Genomic DNA, 17,839 nt, shown 5'->3' with positions numbered 1-17,839 from the left:
TGGGGAGTGTTTTTTGGAAGGGCCATCCTGCGTGACACTGCAGTGCCACTCCTAGATGGGCCAGGTGTTTGTGTCGGCCACTAGGGTCGCTTAGCTTACTCACACAGCTACATCATTGCGCCTCTTTTTTTTCTTCTTTGCGTCATGTGCTGCTGTTTGGGGAGTGTTTTTTGGAAGGGCCATCCTGCGTGACACTGCAGTGCCACTCCTAGATGGGCCAGGTGTTTGTGTCGGCCACTAGGGTCGCTTAGCTTACTCACACAGCTACCTCATTGCGCCTCTTTTTTTCTTTGCGTCATGTGCTGTTTGGGGAGTGTTTTTTGGAAGGGCCATCCTGCGTGACACTGCAGTGCCACTCCTAGATGGGCCAGGTGTTTGTGTCGGCCACTAGGGTCGCTTAGCTTACTCACACAGCTACCTCATTGCGCCTCTTTTTTTTCTTCTTTGCGTCATGTGCTGCTGTTTGGGGAGTGTTTTTTGGAAGGGCCATCCTGCGTGACACTGCAGTGCCACTCCTAGATGGGCCAGGTGTTTGTGTCGGCCACTAGGGTCGCTTAGCTTACTCACACAGCTACCTCATTGCGCCTCTTTTTTTCTTTGCGTCATGTGCTGTTTGGGGAGTGTTTTTTGGAAGGGCCATCCTGCGTGACACTGCAGTGCCACTCCTAGATGGGCCAGGTGTTTGTGTCGGCCACTTGGGTCGCTTAGCTTAGCCATCCAGCGACCTCGGTGCAAATTTTAGGACTAAAAATAATATTGTGAGGTGTGAGGTGTTCAGAATAGACTGAAAATGAGTGGAAATTATGGTTATTGAGGTTAATAATACTTTGGGATCAAAATGAACCCCAAATTCTATGATTTAAGCTGTTTTTTAGGGTTTTTTGAAAAAAACACCCGAATCCAAAACACACCCGAATTCGACAAAAAAAATTCGGTGAGGTTTTGCCAAAACGCGTTCGAACCCAAAACACGGCCGCGGAACCGAACCCAAAACCAAAACCCGAAAAATTTCCGGTGCTCATCACTAATATCCAGCTATGCCAGTAGCCACTCACTATTGACTTGTGTGCAGTGAAACGGAGGCTTAATAATTTGTGTTTTGAAAAACATAACCCTACAAATGTCTGCAGCACTGTGCAGTAGATTGCACTGAATGAGAGAAGCAGCAGTGGGACAGTTTTCAGCTGCGTATACGCAGTATATTGATAATGGAAAATGTCCATATTATGGGCGTTATTCAGGTTTGTTTAAAAAAAAAAGATTAGCATTTGGGCAAAACCATGTGCACTGCAGGGGGCACAGATATAACATGTGCAGAGAGAGTTAGATTTGGGTGTGGTGTGTTCAAACTGAAATCTAAATTGTAGTGTAAAAATAAAGCAGCCAGTATTTACCCTGCACAGAAACAAAATAACCCACCCAAATCTAACTCTCTCTGTACATGTTCAGAGCCGGCCTTAGGCATAGGCAAACTAGGCAAATGCCTAGGGCATTTGGCATGCTTAGGGGCACCAGCAGCTTCTGCTGATTAAAATGATATGCGGCATGCCTATATTCTGTGTGTATTCCTGGAAATCACTGTAATGTAGCATTTCGTATGCAGATACAGCCGCAGTCGCACACAGAATATAGGCATACTGCATATCATTTTAATCAGCAGACGCAGCAGATGCTTGTGCATCCTAGCCACATAGTAATGCAAATAAGATGCATTTTCATAAACAAAAGGCGCCCGACGTTAGCAGAGCTGCCAGCTGACTCATGCCAGGCATCTCTTGCAGAACTAGTGGCGGTGCTAGGGGGCACCAGACAAAATCTTGCCTAGGGCATCATATTGGTTAGGGCCGGCTCTGTACATGTTATATCTGCCCCTCCTGCAGTGCACATGGTTTTGCCCATTAGAAAACAAATTTGCTGCTGCGATCAGGTCTGAATTAGGCCCAGGGTTCAGAGTCTAACAAGTGGCTGTGCTATAGTGACTGTGTATAGGGGGCACGCTGCTGTATGCTGTGCTATACTCTGCTGTAGTGGGTGTACTGTGTCCAGAGTCTAACAAGTGGCTGTGCTGTATAGTGACTGTGTTGGGAGCACACTGCTGCTTGCTGCGCTATACTCTGCTATACTGGCTGTGCTGTGACCAGAGTCTCACAAGTGGCTGTGCTGTACAGTGACTGTGTATAGGGGGCACGCTGCTGTGTGCTGCTCTATACTCTGCTGTAAATTGTACTGTTTGGTGCGCTTTGCCCTGCTGTGCTTTGTTCACATGCATCTATAAGCCCTGTGATCCACTCAGCTCGAACCAGGCTGCAAGTTAAAAAAAAAAAAATACAAATAAAATCTATTGTCTGTACTGTTTGGTGCACTTTGTTCATGTGCATCTATAAACTCTGTGATCTATGCAGTTTGAACTGAGCTGCAATTTAAAAAAACCCGAATTGCATCTATAAGCCCTGTGACTCCACACAGTTTGACCGAGCTACAAGTTACAAAAAGAAAAAAACAATATAGATCTATTCAGAAGCGTCATTTACCTCTTATGCTTCCTTGTGTGGCTGTGGGCGTGAAGGGGCGTGGCTTTGTGGGCCGGGTGTGGATAAGTGGGTCGACTCACTAGAGGAGCATGGCTTCACGAGAGGGGCATGGCTAAGTACCGGACCCGCGTCTTCGTCACTCCGGGGGTCTTGGAGTTTTGAGCTGTCCCCAGAGACTAGCGTGTCTGCATTGCCTGCTCCTACACAGTGACAAAAGCCGGGTTGCTGTACGTAATGCTACAGTGTAGCACCTGGCTCCTGTCACTGAGCAGGAGCCGACACTTTGGTGTCACCCCTCAGCGGGCGACACCCGGGTGTGGGCTGCACCCCCCTGGTGATGCCACTGGATCTATTGTTTGAACTGTTCTGTGCACTGTACCCCTGTATGCTGTGGCAATGTTTCATAGATGTGCTATAAACGGCAGTGTGCTTGTGCAGCTGCTCTTTTGCTCAGTAACCAGTCAACACGCTGCGGCCTTTGACCAATATTGAAAACTAGGTGATTCATCGCCCCCTATGGGCATTCTTCACGCCGTCGCAAGGGGCTACGCCACCCTTAACCCCTGCACGCCTTTCTGGCATTCAATATTTGTATTATATGGTGTATAACCATTGCACGACGAAAGGGCGTGCGATGGTGAAGTCCTTTGCGACAGGGAGGGGGCGGGTGAGTGAGGGCCACGGATGGAGGAGGGGGGTATGGAGGTGCTGCAGTTGGGGGAGGGGCAGGTAGGGGGCTGTCACGAATAGGAGAGGGGATACAGAAGTGCTGCGGGTGGGCAAGGGGCGGGTGCAGGGGTGCCGCGTTTGGGGGAGGGGGTCCGGAGGCACTGCGGGTGGGGGAGGGGCGGGGGTGCCGTGGGTGGGGGAGGGGCGGGGTGCCAAGGATGGGGGCCGGAGGCACTGTGGGTGGTGGAGGGGCGGGTGCGGGGGTGCCATGGGTGGGGTAGGGGGACCGAAGGCGCAGCGGGTGGGGGAGGGGTGGGTGCAGGGTTGCCGTGGATAGGGGAGGGGGTCCAGGGTTGCTGGGGGTGGGGGAAGGGCCGGGTGCTGGGGTGCAGCGGGTGGTGGAGGGGCGGGTATATTGAGGTATGTATAATGGGGTATATAGGGGTGTATGTGTGTGGTGTGTAGTATATGGGGGTGTATATGTGTGTGGTGTGTAGTATATGGGGGTGTATGTGTGCGCGCTGTGTAGTATATAGGAGTGCATGTGTGTGGTGTGTAGTATAGGGATATACAGTATATGTGTGCACTGTGTAGTATATAGGGGTGAATATGTGTGTGGTGTGTAGTATATAGGGGTGTATGTGTGTGATGTATAGTATATAGGGTATATCTGTGTGATTTGTAGTATATAGGGGTGTGTATGTGTGGTGTGTAGTATATAGGTGTGTATGTGTGTGGTGTGTAGTATATAGGGATGTATATATGTGTGCTGTGTAGTATATAGGGGTGTATATGTGTGTGGTGTATAGTACTGTATATAATGGTGTATATATGTGTGCGGTGTGTAGTATATAGGGGTGTATATGTCTGTGGTGTGTAGTATATAGGGATGTATATGTGTGCGCTGTGTAGTATATAGGGGTGTATGTGTGCAGTGTGTAGTATATAGGGGTGTATATGTGTGTGGTGTGTAGTATATAGGGGTGTATATGTGTGTGGTGTGTAGTATATAGGGATGTATGTGTGTGGTGTGTAGTACTGTATATAAGGCTGTATATCTTTGTGCGCTGTGTAGTATATAGGGGTGTATATGTGTGTGGTGTGTAGTATATAGGGTTGTATATGTGTGTGCTGTGTAGCATATAGGGGTGTATGTGTGTGGTGTGTAGTATATAGGGATGTATAGGTGTGTGGTGTGCAGTATATAGAGGTGTACATGTGTGTGGTGTGTAGTATATAGGGGTGTATATGTGTGTGGTGTGTAGTATATAGGGATGTATGTGTGTGGTGTGTAGTACTATATATAAGGGTGTATATATTTGTGCGCTGTGTAGTATATAGGGGTGTATATGTGTGTGGTGTGTAGTATATAGGGGTGTATATGTGTGTGGTGTGTAGTATATAGGGGTGTATATTAGAGATGAGCGGGTTCGGTTTCTCTGAATCCGAACCCGCCCGAACTTCATGGTTTTTTTCACGGGTCCGAGCAGACTCGGATCCTCCCGCCTTGCTCGGTTAACCCGAGCGCGCCCGAACGTCATCATGACGCTGTCGGATTCTCGCGAGACTCGGATTCTATATAAGGAGCCGCGCGTCGCCGCCATTTTCACACGTGCATTGAGATTGATAGTGAGAGGACGTGGCTGGCGTCCTCTCCATTTAGATTATAAGAGAGAGAGATTTACTGGAGTTTAGGACTAGGAGGAGTACTGTAGAAGTGTAGAGAGTGCAGAGAGTTTACTAGTGAGTGACCACCAGACAGTGCAGTTTATTTAATATATCCGTTCTCTGCCTGAAAAAAGCGATACACACAGTGACTCAGTCACATACCATATCTGTGTGCACTGCTCAGGCTCAGCCCAGTGTGCTGCATCATCTATATATATTATATATCTGTCTGACTGCTCAGCTCACACAGTTTATAATTGTGGGGGAGACTGGGGAGCACTGCAGTGCCAGTTATAGGTTATAGCAGGAGCCAGGAGTACATAATATTATATAGTGAGTGACCACCAGACAGTGCAGTTTATTTAATATATCCGTTCTCTGCCTGAAAAAAGCGATACACACAGTGACTCAGTCACATACCATATCTGTGTGCACTGCTCAGGCTCAGCCCAGTGTGCTGCATCATCTATATATATTATATATCTATCTGACTGCTCAGCTCACACAGCTTATAATTGTGGGGGAGACTGGGGAGCACTGCAGTGCCAGTTATAGGTTATAGCAGGAGCCAGGAGTACATAATATTATATTAAAATTAAACAGTGCACACTTTTGCTGCAGGAGTGCCACTGCCAGTGTGACTGACCAGTGACCTGACCACACTGACCACCAGTATAGTTAGTAGTATACTTATATTGTGATTGCCTGAAAAAGTTAAACACTCGTCGTGTGACTTCACTTGTGTGTTGTTGTTTTTTTTATTCTATAAAAATAAAACTCATTCTGCTGACAGACAGTGTCCAGCAGGTCCGTCATTATATAATATATAATATATACCTGTCCGGCTGCAGTAGTGATATATATATATATTTTTTATATCATTTATCATCCAGTCGCAGCAGACACAGTACGGTAGTTCACGGCTGTGGCTACCTCTGTGTCTGCACTCGGCAGGCAGTCCGTCCATAATTGTATACCACCTAACCGTGGTTTTTTTTTCTTCTTTATACATACATACTACTACGACATCTCTTTATCAACCAGTCTATATTAGCAGCAGACACAGTACAGTACGGTAGTTCACGGCTGTGGCTACCTCTGTGTCTGCACTCGGCAGGCAGTCCGTCCATAATTGTATACCACCTAACCTTTTTCTTTGCATCATGTGCTGATTGGGGAGGGTTTTTTGGAAGGGACATCCTGCGTGACACTGCAGTGCCACTCCTAAATGGGCCCGGTGTTTGTGTCGGCCACTAGGGTCGCTAATCTTACTCACACAGTCAGCTACCTCACTGCGCCTCTTTTTTTCTTTGCGTCATGTGCTGTTTGGGGAGGGTTTTTTGGAAGGGACATCCTGCGTGACACTGCAGTGCCACTCCTAGATGGGCCCGGTGTTTGTGTCGGCCACTAGGGTCGCTAATCTTACTCACACAGCTACCTCATTGCGCCTCTTTTTTTCTTTGCGTCATGTGCTGTTTGGGGAGGGTTTTTTGGAAGGGACATCCTGCGTGACACTGCAGTGCCACTCCTAGATGGGCCCGGTGTTTGTGTCGGCCACTAGGGTCGCTAATCTTACTCACACAGCTACCTCATTGCGCCTCTTTTTTTCTTTGCGTCATGTGCTGTTTGGGGAGGGTTTTTTGGAAGGGCCATCCTGCGTGACACTGCAGTGCCACTCCTAGATGGGCCCGGTGTTTGTGTCGGCCACTAGGGTCGCTAATCTTACTCACACAGCTACCTCATTGCGCCTCTTTTTTTCTTTGCGTCATGTGCTGTTTGGGGAGGGTTTTTTGGAAGGGACATCCTGCGTGACACTGCAGTGCCACTCCTAGATGGGCCCGGTGTTTGTGTCGGCCACTAGGGTCGCTTATCTTACTCACACAGCGACCTCGGTGCAAATTTTAGGACTAAAAATAATATTGTGAGGTGTGAGGTATTCAGAATAGACTGAAAATGAGTGTAAATTATGGTTTTTGAGGTTAATAATACTTTGGGATCAAAATGACCCCCAAATTCTATGATTTAAGCTGTTTTTTAGTGTTTTTTGAAAAAAACACCCGAATCCAAAACACACCCGAATCCGACAAAAAAAAATCGGTGAGGTTTTGCCAAAACGCGTTCGAACCCAAAACACGGCCGCGGAACCGAACCCAAAACCAAAACACAAAACCCGAAAAATTTCAGGCGCTCATCTCTAGTGTATATGTGAGTGGTGTTTAGTATATAGGAATGTATGTGTGTGGTGTGTAGTACTGTATATAAGGGTGTATATATTTGTACACTGTGTAGTATATAGGGGTGAAGGTGTGTGTGGTGTGTAGTATATAGGGGTGTATGTGTGTGATGTGTAGTATATAGGGGTGTATATGTGTGTGTGGTGTGTAGTATATAGGGGTGTATATGTGTGTGGTGTGTAGTATATAGGGGTGTATGTGTGTGGTGTGTAGTATATAGGGGTGTATATGTGTGTGGTGTGTAGTATATAGGGGTGTATATGTGAGTGGTGTTTAGTATATAGGAATGTGTGTGTGTGGTGTGTAGTACTGTATATAAATGTATATATTTGTACGCTGTGTAGTATATAGGGGTGAAGGTGTGTGTGGTGTGTAGTATATAGGGGTGTATGTGTGTGATGTGTAGAATATAGGGGTGTATATGTGTGTGTGGTGTGTAGTATATAGGGGTGTATATGTGTGTGGTGTGTAGTATATAGGGGTGTATGTGTGTGGTGTGTAGTATATAGGGGTGTATATGTGTGTGGTGTGTAGTATATAGGGGTGTATATGTGTGTGGTGTGTAGTATCTAGTGGTGTATATCTGTGTGGTTTGTAGTATCTAATGTTTATATGTGTGTGGTGTGTAGTATATAGGGGTGTATACTGTAAGTGTGTAATGTGTAGTATATAGGGGTGTATATGTGTGCGGTGTGTAGTATCTAGGGGTGTATATGTGTGTGGTGTGTAGTATCTAGGGGTGTATATGTGTGTGGTGTGTAGTATCTAGGGGTGTATATGTGCAGGCCCGGCGCTACCCGCTCAGCAAAGGGATGCGAAGCAGGTAGGTGCCGGGTAGGAGAGGCGCTCTGCCTGCTTTGCATCCCTGTACTGCGCCTGGGACCCTACTGCTGCTGGCAGCATGATGAACGTTATGTCACACTCCACGGGCCAGTCCAAAAAGGGGCGGAGCTACATGCCGCTGGGGGCGGAGCTACATGGGATCAGGCTGCAGAGGAGGACAAACAGAATGGTAAGTTGGGGGAGAGTGATTGAAAAAGTGTGTGTGGGGAGGGAGGGGTGTGTGTGTGTGGTGGTAGGGGGGGTGCGGGTGTATGTGGGGTGGGCCGGCAGCTATGTGTGATATGTATTTTTTTTTTTACTACATGCCATGTCCTCTCCGGAGTCCAGAGTGGGCCAGGTCAGTATTCAGCAAACCCCACCTCTCCAGCTCACCCAGTGTGATTGCAGCAAGCACCGCCCCCTCAAGCACCTCATATTGCTGATGCTGCAATCAGCCACGCTGTGCCCCTCCGCTGCCGCCATGAAGCATGAAGACCCCCCCCCCCCCCCCCACCGAGTCTTTACAGCTGCGGTGATCGTCGCACAAGGGAAAACGCGCTCGCCTTGCCCCAAGTAAGAAGACCAGCATTGTGGTGGCCGCTGTGGGCATGGAGAGACAGGCAGCGCTGCGGCAGATATCTGGTATCCCGAGTGGGCGGCTCTGAGCGATGCACAGCAGGTCAGGTCATTCGGCAGGGGGAGGGTACGGCCCGGGCTGCAAGCTCCTAGGGTAACATACCCACTGAGACTCCAGGATCTCGTGCTATTATTACAGACACCCTGATGTCACGCTGTACCCCCCTCCTCTGTGTTCTGTCACTGTGTCACCCCGCCTCCCCTTTTTCTGTCACTGTGTCAACCCCCCCCCCCCCCCGTGTTCTGTCACTGTGTATCCCCCCCATGTTCTGTCACTGTGTTTAACCACCCCCGTGTTCTGTCACTGTGTATCCCCCTCATGTTCGGTCACTGTGTTTTCCCCCCGTGTTCTGTCACTGCGTCACCCCCCCTCGTGTTCTGTCACTGCGTCACCCCCCGTGTTCTGTCACTGTGTCACCACCCCCGTGTTCTGTCACTGTGTTATGACCCCCCACCCCGTGTTCTGTCACTGTCACCCCCAATGTTCTGTCACTGTGCCCCCCGTGTTCTGTCACTGTCACACACCCCCTCTGTGCCCTGTCACGTTACTCTGTCACCCCCCTCCCCCAGTTTGTGTTATGTCATTGTGTCACAATCCCCCCCTCTGTGTTCAGTCCCAGTCACTGTGTCACTCAGTTGCTGTGTCGACCCCACCCCCACGTGTTCTCTCACAGCCACTGTGCCGCCCTCCCCTAGATACCCTGCACAGGGCCGTAACTAACACGATGCCAGTGGTGCCTGGCACAGTGCATATGCACTGTGGGCACAGAGCCGCTGGCAGTAGCCTGACGGACCTGCCACCGCTGCACCATCAAACACATGGGAGGGAGGGCGCAAATTAATAGTTTGCAGGAAGGCGCCGAACTCCCTAGCACCGGCCCTGTATATGTGTGTGGTGTGTAGTATATAGGGGTGTATATGTGTGTGGTCTGTAGTATATAGGGGTGTATGTGTGTGCGCTGTGTAGTATATAGGGGTGTATGTGTGTGTGGTGTGTAGTATATAGGGATGTATATGTGTGGCGTGTAGTACTGTATATAATGGTTTATATATTTGTGCGCTGTGTAGTATATAGGGGTGTATATGTGTGTGGTGTGTAGTATATAGGGATGTATGTGTGTGGTGTGTAGTACTGTATATAATGGTTTATATATTTGTGCGCTGTATAGTATATAGGGGTGTATATGTGTGTGGTGTGTAGTATATAGGGGTGTATGTGTGTGCGCTGTGTAGTATATAGGGGTGTATATGTGTGTGGTGTGTAGTATATAGGGGTGTATGTGTGTGGTGTGTAGTATATAGGGGTGTATGTGTGTGTGGTGTGTAGTATATAGGGGTGTATATGTGTGTGGTGTGTAGTATATAGGGATGTATGTGTGTGGTGTGTAATACTGTATATAATGGTGTATATATATTTGTGCGCTGTGTAGTATATAGGGGTGTATATGTGTGTGGTGTGTAACACACTCTCCGGTATCTAATCAGGGGGGTGAGATAGGAATCGGCGGCGGCGGCCCCGGGATTAGGTGTTCCGGCCACATCATTGCTCCCTGCTGCCCCCTGTCTGCCCCCCGCAGGCCAGCCTCCGGTCCCTACACAGAACAGTTCCGGTGCTGCCGCCTAGCTGCCCCTGGTGTCCCCCGGCACTCACCACAAAAAGTTGCTGGCTGCGATCAACTCGGAATGACCCCCTATATTACAAAGCTGCAAAGTAATAATCAAGGATGGCATGTCCTGAGCTTGACATATGCAGTATGAGCTGGTGAAAGAGAGTCGACACCACTGCCAGTATAAGGTTAGTGGTGGTGGGAAACACCCAGACCTGACTTTCAAAGTTTCAACGTGTCCAATATACGAATTTGATATAATGGAAGAGGCTAGATAACAAGAGACATTTTCCAGGGACTGACTAATTTTTAAGTATATGCAGTCACACTGGCACTTTTCATCCAGAGTCCACATATAGCACTGACAAGTAGAAATGAACTGCAGAAATCCAGTGAATTCATGTAAAACAATTATTTTATGACAACTGCTGAATATGGAATGGGTTATTTATTTCGATCAGAAAGTCAGTGCTGAGTACAGGAAAAGATACTGATCTGCAGGCAGACATGGGTAGGATTTATGGGGTCTATTTACTAACCTTTGTATGGAGATAAAGTACCAGCCAAACAGCTCCTAATTGCCATGTTACAGGCTGTGTTTGAAAAATGACAGTTAGGAGCTGGTTGGCTGGCACAATGGGGTCTATTTACTAAGCCTTGGATGGAGGTAAAGTGGACGGATATAAAGTACCAGCCAATCAGCTCCTACCTGACAATTTTCTAACACAGCCTGCAACATGGCAGTTAGGAGCTGATTGGCTGGTACTTTATCTCCGTCCACTTTATCTCTGTCCAAAGCTTGGTAAATAGACCCCAAAGTATGCTAGAAGAGAGTTGTAGGTAGCAGTATGGTATCTATAATGGGTGCAGGGTGTACAATGTCAAGAGGAGACCCGTGCCACACAACCTGCTCCCACAAAACACCCTACTGTGTGCCAAGCAATGCACCTCCCACCTCCTACTTACACACACACACACACACACACACACACACACACACACACAATTAGGTAAAACCAGAACAGTCTGGACACCAGAACGCCGGACTAGACCGTCAACTTGCAGCAAACTCTGCCATTCTGGAGCTTGTAGTGCTCATTCGCCTAGGGGTGTCTTATCCAGGGGCTGTGCCTCTGAAAGCTGCCACCGGGGAGACAGAGACGGAGAGATGACAGCGTCATTTGGTATGGACCATTCCGGTTATTACCCCATTCCTGGACCATACGGAGAGGCCGTAATCTCTCTCTCCCCGCCTCCCGTCATAGGCATCCACTGGATGGGACACCGGCTGTACGTGGATGAGTACTACAAGCAGGGCCGGCAACAGAAATGTTGGGGCCTGGTACAACAGAAATCTTGCGGGTCCCCCCTCCCCCCCCAGCCCAACTCCATGTGGACCAAACCCCCTTTGACCTCCTAGAGAGCTGATATTATATCACTTTAGCTGAGTCGCTGATTATATTTGTGGTCCAGTCTCCAGAAGAAGAAAATGACTGACATAATTTTAAGGGTGTGCAAAAAAAAAAAAAACCACTGCAGCGCACACCTTTGCCATCAACAGCCACCACTAATCAAAACCTGGCTCCGAGAGTCCGAGTCCCTGCTGCAACAAGCTGCCAGCATGCCTGAGTGTCTGCACGCCGGCCTGGCACTCTGTCTAGCTACAGTCCCGCTTGGCCGCTCCTCACAGAGCAGACACAGGGCGGGCGGGGAGGAGAGCAGGGGAGGATGAGTGTCTTACATATAGCCGTGCAACGTCATTGCACACGGGACTGGCTGCCGGAGCCCCGGACAGCTGAGCTGGGGCTGGCCTGGGGGGCGACCATAGGGGTGCCGCTGCGGCTGAACCACCAAAATGTCCTTTTTATACATAGCGGGCGGACTGCAGCTGGCGCGATGCAGCAATGCCGCGATTTGTATAATTATTTAAATCTGGATCCATGCCATGCTGTTGCTCGACCTTGGGGCCTCTCACAGCGTCGAGGCCCGGGACAGGTGTCCCCTTTGACCCCACCTTGTCGCCGGGCCTGACTACAAGTTCCAGAATAGCAGAGTTTGTTGCAGGGAGTTGGTCTGGCAATTACCAATGTTACCAAAGTGTCTTGCAATCACCTCTACAGAAATGCAAAATCTATATTTTCTACCTTTTTCCCACCACTGAATTACAACATTTTATATTAGGATATAGGGGATTAAATATGCTGAGTTGTCAGGGGACACCTTACCTGTGTGCATCTGGAATGGGATGTTCGTGTGTTATTCAGGTAATCACAATCTGGCACTCACTTCCATATAGGCTACAGAATAGCTGATTTACTCTCTACAACAGGCTCTGACATCCTCACGAACTTTCTTACTGTCACCACTCACTATTCTGCCAGTGGCAACCTTAGCTCACATATGCACACATTCAGTACACTGTATATGGCAGCTCATGGAAACAGGTGGACGCTGTAGCGATTAGTTTTGCAATTTTCTGATGGTACAGCTTTGTGCAGGAACCACACTGCGCATTTGCAGATCTGTGGATGTGGGCCCTCATTCCGAGTTGATCGCTCGCAAGGCGATTTTAGCAGAGTTACACACGCTAAGCCGCCGCCTACTGGGAGTGAATCTTAGCTTCTTAAAATTGCGAACGATGTAATCGCAATATTGCGATTACAAACTACTTAGCAGTTTCAGAGTAGCTTCAGACTTACTCGGCATCTGCGATCAGTTCAGTGCTTGTCGTTCCTGGTTTGACGTCACAAACACACCCAGCGTTCGCCCAGACACTCCCCCGTTTCTCCGGCCACTCCTGCGTTTTTTCCGGAAACGGTAGCGTTTTTATCCACACGCCCATAAAACGCCGTGTTTCCGCCCAGTAACACCCATTTCCTGTCAATCACACTACGATCGCCGGAGCGAAGAAAAAGCCGTGAGTAAAAATACTATCTTCATTGTTAAATTACTTGGCGCAGTCGCAGTGCGAATATTGCGCATGCGTACTAAGCGGAATTTCACTGCGATGCGATGAAAATTACAGAGCGAACGACTCGGAATGAGGGCCGTGATGTCAATTGTAGCGTCCCAAACCCTGCAGCATGATTGATATGCTGCTGTCATTTGGGGATGGGAACTGAAAATAATGGGGGCGTTGTCCCAGAAAACAGTGGCATGTCGGCCAAATTTTCTGGGTGTGCCGAAGTCATTAGCTGTATCTTCTGAGGGAGCTTTACTGGCCGGACATCCTGAGTAATCTGAGGGTTGTCCAATATTGATACAGTGGATCCAAAGTTGTGTCTTTAGCATAAATTGACACTGCCGCTGCGTGTTATAGTGTCCACCTCTGCATCACCTTCGGTGGTCAGCATTGCTGCATCACAACACTAGGGTCATTAATTCAATACCCATCCTGGCCCTTTCTGTGTGGAGTTTGTATCTTCTCATCATGTTTGTGTGTGTTTCCTCTGGTTAATCCGGTTTCATCCAACACTCCATACATACACTGTTAGGCTAACTGGCTATTGAGTTAAAAAAAAGTGTCCTACTTTGTGCATGCATGTGTTGTAGGGGATTTAGACTGTAAGCTCTTATGGGGTGGTCTTCAGTATGCCGACTGACGGGATCCCAGACCACAGTATACCAGCGCCGGGATCACGACAGCTGGCATACCGACACTTATTCTCCCTCGTGGGGGTCCACGACCCCCCTGGTGGGAGAATAAAATAGTGTGCCACCGAGCCCGTAGCGTGGCGAGCGCAGCGAGCCCGCAAGGGGCTCATTTGCGCTCGCCACACTGTCGGTAAGCCGGCGGTCGGGCTCCCGGCGCCGGTATGCTGGTCGTCGGGAGCCCGACCGCCGGCATATCGTAGTGAACCCCTCTTATGGACAGGGACCTTTGTGAATGGCAAAATACTCTTTATAGTACTGAGTCATAAGTGGTGCTAGATAAACAATAATAATAATAATAATAATAATAATAATAATACAGCACTATAGTCCAAGCTATAATACTACAGTCCAAGCTATAATACTACAGTCCAAGCTATCCGTGATTAACACATAGTGTTCTTTTGAATTGTTCCCACTTTCTGAGTAATGTCCCTGTGCTGTGTGAGTAAGTATTTCCTGCCATGACCTCAGCAGGATTATGTGACCTCCCAGCCAGGACAGATGCAGGTAAAAATGGTTTCTTTAGAACATTACAAGTTTTAAGTATCATAGTAGTTGGGTGGAGAGAAAGTTAATAAAGAACACAAATAGATTTGTCGGGAAATTGGATGTAGAAAGCGGACCCTCCCAGTCCTTCCAATATATGATCTTATTAACCTTTGCATATCCCAGTTTTATGCAGTTGGAGTACATTTTTTCTGTTGCAGTAATAAAGCACCATAACTAAAAGCTGTATTGTCCATGGATCTTTAGCAACAAATAGATTGTTAATGTGAGCTAGCTGGCAAAAAAATATGAAATCACATTATGTGTGGTTGTGCTGCTTGCTGCAATAATCTTTGCTTCATTCACAATGGGGAAATGGCAGTTTAAACTCAAGTTTCAATATCTACATTTAAAAGAACTAAATGATATGTATTCCAATTTAACAGCTGAGTACAGTCATTTTACATTTTGCAGTTGTATTTCTTGGACTAATGCTGGGCAAACACTATGCGATATGTCATTCGTACAGTACAATGATATATTGTTAAGTGCTTTGGATCATATGTACACCCATTATGTCGTTCGCAGACATATCACGTCTGCCCTGCAGCACAGCAAATGCCGGTAATGTATAGTTTGCAGATACTGTATATCAGTATATCTGCCTGTGTGTACGGGTAACCGACTGAGCGGCCCGTTGTGCTGGCTGCAGAAACCGCTGACAATGATATCACAACTGAGCGGAACAAAATTTAAATCCCCATCCAGCAGTTGTGATGTCTGGCCAAAAATATCGTGCAGCTCAGGGCTTTCTTTTTGTATGGGCTCAATGGGCAGTTGCCGAAGGGCCCCAGGAGTATAAGGCTCATGGCTGAGCTATTTTTCCAGGGGTACCAGATTTTTGAAAATCGTCCCTGGGGAGACGGAGATATCCGGCTTCAAAGCAGTGGTCCCAATCTGAGCCTGATATTTTCTCTTCTCAGCCAGATATCTCAGGTTCTTTTTGCATTACATTTTTTCTGATGGTATACTCCAAAACCTGGGACTCTCCCCTTTTGGTGAACATTTGTAGCTTGTCTCTACTATACCCAGAACCAGAGATATCAGCCTTCCAGCAGCTGGTCCCTGCTCCTGCTCCACACGCCTGGGATGCAGTTTTATATAGTTGTTGGTGGATTGCTCTGGCTCCTGAATTCTGATCCCCAAGTCCCCAGCACCTCCTGAAACGTGGGACTCTCTAGTTACTTATCCCATTTAAAGCTAAGAAATATATTACCAGGAACTGGAGATATCTGCAGTCATGCAATCTGCCCTCCCACCAGAAAATGATGAATATTAAGCCCACTCCACTTTCCACCCCTACCCTGCGTATTAAATACCCCTTACCACCCTGGAATTCATGTACCGGGGCCCCTTCATTCAGCCCAATGCCCCCTTCTACAGTTTAGTGTTCTCCTGCCTGCCCCATCTCCCACCATCTGCGCAGTAAAGGAGTAATTAGCAGAAATTACTGCTCCAGGTCCTACATGCTAAGCGGAAAGGGGGGTACACACGGAGAGATCCGTGCTTAAAATCTAAGCAATCTTGCTAGATTGCTTAGATTTTAAGCACAGATCTGCCGTGTGTATGCCCTCCAGCGATAGCGATGCGCGGCCCCCGCACATCGCTATCGCCGATGCTAGATTGAGCTGCATGCAGGCTCAATCTAGCGGGTCGCTCACTTCACCGTTGTGTGAAGTGAGCGGCCCCCCGTCGGCTTTCCCCCTCGCTCAGCACATCGCGCTGTGCTGAGCGGGGTGAGAGATGTGTGCTGAGCGGTCTGTGTTAAGATCGCTCAGCACACATCTCTCCCGTGAGTACCCCCCTGAAGATAGAACACCCCCTACAGCCTGCAGGACAGCAAAGCTGCTGCTGATAGCACCCCCCACCCCTACCACTGGAGGATGGTTAGGGGCCCCAGTGCACTACTTTGCCCAGGGGCCTACACTGCTGTTAAGACAGCCCTGGTGCAGCTGATTGGTAAGTGTGCATGCTTACCAAAATCAGTTGCACGGTCGCTGGGTCAGTCAATCGGTGGCGCCATCGGCCAAGTGTGACTGTGTACCCAGCCCTATTCAGATGAGTGTGCACTCAGTCAAAATAAAACCAAATATTGCAAACAAAACAGTGACCTTGTTGTGACAAGTGGAAGAATTTCTGCTGAGGTTATTAATAAATAACTTACAAACTAAAAACCTCTCAGATACATTTAGCATATTTTTTTTTTTAAATCACTAATGAGGTATTTGCTAAATATATTTGGATTTAAAGAAAAGTAATATTTCAGTACTAATACACATTACACTAATATACTTTAAAGAAGAGATGGTTTTATCAATAATGCCATCTAGATTTGCTGAAATCAAAAGCATCCAATCAGATTTAAGTTTTATCAATCTAGTGAAAGTGACGCTAATGATAAGTGAATGGTTGATAGAAGTTTACAAAGCACTATGGGTCAGATTTATTGAGCCTGGATAAGGCATACAGAAGTGATAAAGCGGTGATAAGTGCCAAGTGATAATGCACCAGACAATTAGCTCATAACTGTTAATTTACATATTGGAGCTGATTGGCTGGTGTTATCACCTTGCACTTATCACTGCTTTATCACTTCTTCATGCCTTTTCCAGGGTTAATACATCTGACCCTCTGCACTTGTTTACTGAATGAGCATTAATGTTGTGAATCCATTATTGAGTTTATTTCATATATTGTTCCACTTACCTGACACAAGAAGTGCAGTTATTACCACGAGAACTATAATAACAATTGTCACAACTACACCAAGAATTACTTTTAATGGAGTCTGTAAGATAAAGAAAAGCATGAAATAATTTGACATCGTTTTTTGCATGAAACGCATAAATCATGTATGGTAACATTGTAAACTAAGATAAAAAGTCACAGGCTTCAGTAACAAACAGAAATCAGGACGCAGTGCCACTCACCTTCATCTTTGCTAGGAATGAGAGAGATATGATGTGCCTAGAAAGTAGAAAGCTGCCTTTGAATGGTTGTGAAATACCCCAGTGCTGGAAGTTACTTTATCATCTAGGATTCATCTTACAGGCTGCAGATTTTGCTCAATACTTTCAATGGGTTTGCTAACTTTTCACATTTGTATAAATAAATTGAAAACAGATTTTATGGGCGTTCTTGCTTTAGAAAGAAAAGTGGGTGGCACCGTGTTTTATCCAAACCACACTGTCCAATATAAGAATAGCTAAGCTTTCTGCACACCAATAGTCTCATCCACTGTATGATTCAACACTTCCATACACAGAAATGTGCAGATGTGTAAAATCTGATAAATACCGCTGCATGGCTTTTGAAGTAACTAAATCCCTACATACTGCAAACTACAGCAAAGTGAAAGAAAAGTTAATGTTAGGGGTTTTTTTTAAATTATTTATTTCCTGCAAAAGCAGGAATGTGAGTCATGTCATTAGTAATGAGTGCGTGATGTACAGGGTACAGCTAAGGTCACAAA

The 17,839-nt window shown here is 47.2% G+C and overlaps 1 protein-coding gene across 2 annotated transcripts in view; it reads right to left on the bottom strand.

The window, feature by feature from the left end:
• LOC134944780 (prolyl endopeptidase FAP-like) overlaps positions 1-17,469 on the bottom strand; it is a 240,779-nt gene extending 223,310 nt beyond the window's left edge. For both annotated transcript variants that reach the window (XM_063933632.1, XM_063933633.1), the window contains exons 1-2: positions 17,298-17,469; positions 17,074-17,155 (exon numbers count right to left, since the gene is read on the bottom strand). In XM_063933632.1, coding sequence (XP_063789702.1) covers positions 17,074-17,155; positions 17,298-17,303 — 88 coding nt within the window. In that variant the 5' untranslated portion in view covers positions 17,304-17,469. The remainder of the gene's footprint in view (positions 1-17,073; positions 17,156-17,297) is intronic.
• Between the last annotated feature and the right edge of the window lie 370 nt (positions 17,470-17,839).

The sequence above is a fragment of the Pseudophryne corroboree genome, chromosome 7, assembly GCF_028390025.1.
Source record: "Pseudophryne corroboree isolate aPseCor3 chromosome 7, aPseCor3.hap2, whole genome shotgun sequence".
Taxonomy (NCBI): Eukaryota; Metazoa; Chordata; class Amphibia; order Anura; family Myobatrachidae; genus Pseudophryne; species Pseudophryne corroboree.
The sequence above is the reverse complement of the archived record's forward strand: the minus strand, read 5'-3'. Positions and strand labels throughout refer to the sequence as shown.